General features: G+C 38.1%; 1 protein-coding gene across 1 annotated transcript; it reads right to left on the reverse strand.

Moving 5' to 3' along the window:
- Nucleotides 1-1,249: 1,249 nt before the first annotated feature.
- LOC124412614 (DNA topoisomerase 3-beta-1) lies at nucleotides 1,250-6,783 on the reverse strand. The gene is made up of 14 exons (XM_046892628.1): nucleotides 6,558-6,783; nucleotides 6,255-6,397; nucleotides 5,771-5,965; nucleotides 5,526-5,693; nucleotides 5,295-5,423; nucleotides 4,801-4,919; nucleotides 4,522-4,722; nucleotides 4,218-4,422; nucleotides 3,701-3,883; nucleotides 3,416-3,625; nucleotides 3,126-3,343; nucleotides 2,819-3,043; nucleotides 2,459-2,720; nucleotides 1,250-1,908 (listed from the first exon to the last, which is right to left on the reverse strand). The coding sequence occupies exons 1-14, from the start codon at nucleotides 6,646-6,648 to the stop codon at nucleotides 1,702-1,704; spliced, it is 2,556 nt and encodes an 851-aa protein (XP_046748584.1). The 5' UTR covers nucleotides 6,649-6,783; the 3' UTR covers nucleotides 1,250-1,701.
- Nucleotides 6,784-7,613: the final 830 nt, after the last annotated feature.

Here is a 7,613-nt window from a genome sequence, read left to right on the forward strand (position 1 = left end):
GTTCAACTCGGGATTTTCGCTCTCTCCGCACGCGACGCATCGTGCCGACGACCATCGACGTTTCCCGCGTGTGACGTCATCAAGCGCCCCTACCGCGTTTGAGGGGGGGAACGTTATATCGCTGCTCCGTCACCATTCCGTTGCGATTTGGGTGTACACTTGGCCGCATTGATTCTGAGGCGACTAAATTTGATCGACGAATCTGTTATGTTAGCATGCTGAATCATCCCGCAGCGCCACCACCGGCCAGCCGGGAAACAGGCTCAATTATTCGTAAAATTATAACATAACTCTCTAAATCTCCATACAAAAAAAAAAAAAAAAAATACAAACAAGCGGCAGTTGTGTTATGTTTACAAATATTGATAATGAGCTGGCATCCCCAATGTAACAGACTCGTCGAAAAATAGCAGTCTCAGAATGACTGCAGCCGAGTGTACATTAAGGTACTAGTCTTTGGGTCGTCGGACATCCTCGGACGCGACCCGCGTGCGACCGACTTTTACACGTCGGCGATGCTGCATCGCCCCGAGTGTGTATGAATCGACTCCTGCTTTTCGCCCTTGATCGTGTTTTAACTATATAATATTATGCAGTATCGCCGGCATTAACTCCAAGCGATTGATTGCTGTTGAAAAATTTGCACGTTCACACATACGTTGACACGATAGATATATCTATAAATCAGAAATCCTGGCTACGAAGATTTGAAATTGCGACACGGGTCGGGTGCAGCTAGACTCCGTTCCACCCTGCTGTGACCCGGCGCAGCTGACTCATACGCGTTGCAACACTTGCAAGGACCAAAATTGATTTTACCGTAGAACGAAAACTGGGACGAAAGCATTACAGCGAGCATAAACTGACAATGAAATTTTCTAAGAACTCGAGAAGTACTCGAATGGGAACGTTACTCATGCAGATATTACGGCTGGGCGATTCGGCGAGCTAGCGCACATAGAGACGATATCCCAGCGGAAGCTTTCTCGAAATTAAATCGAAATTACGATTCTGACTGCGCTCTGACGAAGATAGGGTGGAGTCGGGAATCTATGGCAAAACAGTTAAACACTTCATATCTGAGACATTCTTTTATTACCGAAACTTCAAATTGTTAAATAACTTCCGATCCTAAAGCGAAATGTGAAAACGTTATTAGCAACGTTGAAAAAATTGCACTGAAAATAAAATAAAATTTACCTAAGCAGCATATGTTTTCAGTTTCAAAATATGTACTAAACAAAACTTCATTAATGGCAATATTAATATCTATCTGTCTACATGCTTGTATATTATTGTTCTACAAATCGTTTGTTATTGTATAAAAGCTGAAACTAATATAAATAAATTACTATCAGAATATTAATAATAATACAAAAAAAAAAAAAACAGTTACAGTTTCGTGTTCTGTGTGGTGTTCCATACAGCGAGATTAATACCTAAGAGTAATGTTAAAATTCACCGATATGAGAGAATACAGAAATAACTGACTCCTGATTCAAATGGAAGTAACCTGAATTCCCTAGGCTTGAAGATTTCAATCAAGGTCCTACCTGACAATGATGTATAGTTGTTAAAATTCGGGCACCTTCTCTATCCAAATTTTGGTACCCCCGAAAAATATTTTTCTATTTAGCATTCAGGTATCATGTACCCTCCCACCAGACGAAATTAGGCTATTATTCTTTTGCAACCATTTTGTTACACAAAGTAGGCTGCCAACTGCGCCATCCTATCTTTGGGAGGACGCGGTTTGCCTCGACCACGACCCCTGCTGTGTCCTCGTGACCGGCCTGTAACCGGCCTGGATGCAACAGCTCTGTGTTTTTCAACAAGCGCCACAAAAGCTGGTGTGCAAAAAACGCACCCTGTCAACTCAGTGGCTTCGTTAGGTAGCTTACTTTTGTCCTGAAATAAATTATAAAATGAATCAAACCTTGTGGATCATACTAATATAGAATAAATGTGGCTTTAAATACCTAAAATAACTGAAAAGTATTTCGGTAGAGAAGAGGACAGATACATTATTCATACTACTGATTCTCATCTTGCTAACGTTTTGTTAACACGCTTTTTGTTATCTTTCATCAGAAATGATGAAGAAAAACAAATGTCAATTATCCAGCAGTACATGCAAAGAGTAGCTTAAACACATTATATGTGGTAGTTGAATCGAATACGAAGAACAAATTGAAGCAATGTTAAATTCTTGTTAAAAATAATACGCTTTCTTCATCCTCAGTCAAATATTTATGTTGGCAATTGTGCATTGAATTATACAAGATACATTCATCTTGGGAGAATAACTAAGAGACGGTTTTTTGTTTCACTTTAAACTTTTCCATAATATTTCCAACTTTCCAGTTATTTCTACTACCATTGGGCATCAGAGATCGGTGAATTTAAAATGTATCAAATGTTAGTTTTGCTGGCCAATGCGTTGCACATTTCATGTTACCTGTTTATATTCCACTGTGACACGCTGAGCTCCGCAATCACAGATGTCGGATTCTACACTGACTCGGTGCGCGTCGTCGAACAAATGAATTATAACGTCGCATCGATTGCAACCGAGTTTCCATTTCGGTGCTGCTGACGGATCTAGTACTAGAATGCCTGTTTCACACTCTAAGCAGCTGGATATACCATTATTATACATTCCGTGTGGACATGTTGGATGTGTACAAGAATTACACCCGCTCATTCCCCGTTTCATATCCCTATTTCAATACGAGAAAACAATCAAAAAATAATTCGGACAGATTACACAAAATTACTTTTTGTGTATTAACGTTGATCTGCAATATTGTAGTATTACCTGAATGGAGGGTTGTTATAACAATAGGGGCAAAATGTATAGCTCTTCCCTTTAGCTCCGGTTGACCATGAGAGTAGTTCAAAGTCGTCCAACGGGCATTTCAGTTCTCTATAGATTCTAATATTTCCATTTTGAGGCAAATTGTATGTCTCGTTACACTGAGAGCAGTGCATGCGGGACGGTTTGGTTTGTATGTATTTCATATATCGTCGACATTTTCCGCATCTGCAAAAAATTTAATTAATCAATTACATAAAGTTCACAAATTCACAATTCAGTTTCGCTGAGGAAAATGAGTTTTCATTACCTCGAATGCGATTTACCAGATGCAGAAAGAGGTGAAAATGAGACTTCAAATAATTGATCCATTCCATCTATACTTTGTACAAAGTAAGTGAACTTCTGCTTGAATATTTCAACTGTGTGCAGTAAAACAGCATGGAAGTCAGCTCTACCTTGTGCAATTAAATTCAATTGTTCTTCAACTGCAGACCTCATTGTAGGTAAAACCAATTCCGGATCTATCTGTAAAAAGTTTCAGATACAACAAAATTGACGCACATTCGTTATTATATTTTCAACTAATTTCCCACTTACTTTTTGATAACCGTGAACTAAGACTATACCTAGAGGCGTAGGAATGAGCCTTCTGCCTGCTGTAACAGTAACATAATTCCGTATGCATATGTTGTTAATGTGTACAGGGATAGAGGCATCGGTTCCAATTCCATGCTTTTCCATTAGCGAAATTAGTTCTGCCTCAGTGAGATGATCGGGAGGTTGAGTATAGCATTCGAGCAGTTTTACCTAAAAAAGAATAATAAGGTTCAGCTGTCCTATTGATAGAGCAGAGTACCGAAGGCCAAGAATAGTAATACCAACTTCGTGAATATTGGCGTTTTCACCGCTCGTGAATTTTGGAAGAGTTTCGTTAGCTCCAAATGCTTGCCACGTAAGAACTGTAGTATACCCAGGATCTAACAATGTCTTGCCGACAGCAGTGAATGTTTCTGTTCCAATTTCAAACTTGACCGTAGTGCTCAGATATTTACAATCGAATGCGACCTTTGAATAAACAGTTCACAATTAATTGAAATCACAAGCCAAGAGGCCATTGATCATGATTAATTGCATGAGAAAATTGATTAGAATTTTCCATGAGTGTGATTTGAAAATACGGAATATTGTAGTCTTGTTCAGTACTTGTATTAGCTCTAGTTGTGGCAACGAAATTCTCCATTCATATATTTTTGAGTTACAAAATCAGTAACTGTGACTAAAATTTCATGAAACAGCTTTGTCATTTCAAAAGATTTCCCATTTGAAATACTTTGTTCTTCCTTCTCTCAAAAACTCTGGAATAGAATCCCTAACAGTATTTGTGTGGAAGTTGCCATACCGAAGCAATGAAGTGACGCGTAATGTAATCATATAATCTCCAGGCATCACCATCAAGTTCGTTTCTAGATGCACTTTTCATTGGTGTAATCGGCGGGTGGTCACCAGCATCATGACCTTTCTTAGGTCTATTCATTCCTATTGATAATATTTTCCGTACGTCTTCACCCCATTCAGGACTATTTTGTTGCTGCTTTAGTGTTGCTCTAAAGAGAATAGAACATAATTTCGTGTTTAGAAGACTCCACAACTCAATAATTCCGTAAATTAATTATAAAATTGATATTACAAAAGCAATAGCTTACAATAGATCGAAATTTTCTGGGTATGAAGTCGTTTCTGTTCTTGGATAACTAATGTACCCCTGAGTATATAGACGCTCAGCTATTTGCATGGCGTGATGTGGTCCCATTCCCAATCCAGAGCTAGCAACTCGCATTAATTCGACTGTATTGAGAGCTATTGGTCGTGTTTTAGATTTTTCTGTACTAATTATGCTCAGTATCCTGAAAATTGATTACGTTTCAAAATATATTCAAATTTAGTCTGTATTTTTAGATGCTCACATGCTTTTACTGAATTACCTAGCATGGACGTGTTCCTTAACTTGGGCCAAAAATATATTAGCAATTTCTTTATCAAAGCATCGTACTCGATTCCAGTTTAATACAACATCTTGCCCATCCGAAGATTTCACGGTAACCTGTAGTATTATGATCAAAACGATGCAAATCACTTTCAGTAATCAAACATAAATGATTGAAGAAAATTATAAAAATTTCTTCTTTCTTCTGACGCAATTTATGGTGGACTATGTTATCGTTTGAAAACCATGTGAATTAATCTCAAGAAAAGCGCTCATCTTCGTTATTGTTATTGACCATCATTGCATTATGTGAGAATACTAATAAACGTATAGTAAGCCAGAAAAGAAAAACGTAAGGCAGACAAAATAGATTTTAAATGGATGCGATAAAGGTAAACGAATAGATGCTTCAACCTGTGGTACATTTGTTCTTTCTCAAACGATATCAAAGTGCTTCATTTAATAGAGCATTGTAGTGAATAAAAAAAGTACCTGAACAACCCAGTACGGGTCTGGTTTAAATGTTTGAATTTCGTCATGTCTCTGAACGCAAAAGCCCAGCGTTGGTGTTTGACAGGGACCGTATGATATGAGCGACGCATCCAAGTCTCCATATTTTCCCTAGAATAAGTATTGATTGTATGGTATGAGATACCGAATGTACATAGTGTAATTTATTAAATACCCAGTACCAGATGTTTGGAGAAAAAAAGCGATTCGTACCTGGAAAAATTTGGTCTGAAAACGTGTGAAAGCGCATCCGATGCGCAAGTCAAGTTCTTGTCGTGCATCTACACTCCGTGCTTCGTTTTCATTCGGTTTACCAAGATTTGCCAATGCAGCTTTAATATCCTTCTCTGTGATGGCCGAAAAATGAGCTCTCCATATGTTCTAGATAAAGGTGAGGAGATCAAAGAATGTTTTTTCTTAATCTGAAATTATCCCAATAAATAAAATAGGTCAAATACATTTGGATCCAGCTCTCGATGTAGTCCTTGTTGAACAGCATAAATAACTTCGTAACAAATGTTTTCACCTTCCTTGTCACAATCCAGCCATAATATTAAGTAATCACAATTAGCCCCTTCTTTAGCGAGAAAGTACGGAATCTTTAGCTTTGGAACTGCTTCCTTTTTCTCAGTTGGACAAGAGAATAATTCTACCTAAAATATTAATAGAGGAAATAAATATCCAACAATATTACACAATGCGTTTCCTTTTGGGATTTTTAAATTACATACATTGAGAAAAGTTTTCAAAAATTGGTTTATCCAATCATTTTTCTTTTCTCACAGATTAATTTTTAGGAACACTTCGTGCGCAATCTCACGCCTCTATTTATGATATTCACAAAAATATGAATTTTTTTCTCAGTGTGTGAGCGCACACAGGACATAGACTTGTTTCCCACAGCATCCCAAGGCCCCGGATAAAAAAAATTTTGATACTTACAGGATCAACTTTGTCCCAATTATTGTACTTCCCGTTGAAATCCAAACTCATAACATGCCCACAGACAGATGTCATTTTAAAATTCACAGTTTCAGATTTGAATGGTCCAGTCCACTCGTGAACAGAGCATGAGCCATTTAAGCCTGTGTTTTAAACATTTCTATACTGAATTAAATGTGTTGGTTTTTAAGACAGAATAATATGATAAACGTTCACACGTTTATTGGTTAAGATTACAATGGACCATTGTCGAGGAATAAGTGAATCGTGATCTGCAAGGGGTGAAATCAACTCCTAACCTACCTTTTCTAGCAGAGCACCGCCCATTGCTCAATATACCCGCAAGCGATGCAGCAAGGGACGGTTTTTCGGCTACCATTAGAGCAGTCTTCATTTTGGATTGCTTAAATAGCGCGATAATTCTAGAAAGATGTTTTAAACTTGTGTAAATTCCACTTTGTCGCCGGGCACATCTGTCCACATATCCCGGCACGAGTTCCAATCTCCTCCGCGCGCCGTCTGCGTCGTCTGCGTGTAAAGTTTGTTGACTGAAAGTGTGTTGCAGATTTGGAGAGTTGAAATCCTCTTGAGTCCTAAACATTGAGTGGATGCTGGTAGATACAGGCAAAGAGGATAGGATTCTTGTTCTCTTCTTTTCTGCGTACTATAAATACAAAGTCAAGTTTAGGGTCATGAGACAATGGCCTAAATTTTTAGTGATTTAATTGAGCGCATTTACAGCAATTTACAGTCTGCTAGGAGATATAAACAGCAGCTATAGATCTGATTGTGAATCTTGTTAAATCTGAGTTGGAATTGGCTGGGAATTGAGTTGAAGTCGGATTAGAATTGGGTTGCAAGATTTCTGGGTAAATTCTTTTGTAGAATCCAAAAGTTATTCATCGTCGATCTAATTTATGTCACAGATTTTGGCGGGATTTGTGAGTGATGGCGATCCAATATAAACACGCAATCGATAATATCGACGAAAAATCAATGCACCATAATTTTTTTAAATTACCAGCAATATAATCACCGAGTCTTCGCGTGCTGCTCGTAATACATCCTGCAAGTTGTTCGTTTTAATACATTTCCAGCCGACGTCGGTACGACTAATTTCAGAAACGTGCAAAGTAGCAACGAATACTTCGATTTATCCCTGTAATTTGTTAGGTGACGGGACTGATACGATGTCTAATCGTTCGACTGACACCGCAAAGGCGTGCAACGTAACAAAATCTGCCGCTTTAATTTTTCTTCGTTCGTTATCATCTGAACTCGGGTAAAGTGCAAAATTATTTGAATAACCCTCAACTTTCTTTACCAGGTTATAGTACAATAGAAAAGCATTTTTGTCAG

The sequence above is a fragment of the Diprion similis genome, chromosome 11 (genome assembly GCF_021155765.1).
Source record: "Diprion similis isolate iyDipSimi1 chromosome 11, iyDipSimi1.1, whole genome shotgun sequence".
Classification (NCBI taxonomy): domain Eukaryota; kingdom Metazoa; phylum Arthropoda; class Insecta; order Hymenoptera; family Diprionidae; genus Diprion; species Diprion similis.

Bases quoted from the DNA above. Each gene is read 5' to 3' on its own strand.
- LOC124412614 (XM_046892628.1), bottom strand. From the start codon at position 6,648: ATGAAGACTGCTCTAATGGTAGCCGAAAAACCGTCCCTTGCTGCATCG. The intron at 4,920-5,294 runs GTACTTTTTTTA...ATAATACTACAG, and splicing joins ACCCGTACTGGGTTGTTCAG to GTTACCGTGAAATCTTCGGA. The intron at 3,626-3,700 runs GTTGGTATTACT...ATTCTTTTTTAG, and splicing joins AAAACGCCAATATTCACGAA to GTAAAACTGCTCGAATGCTA.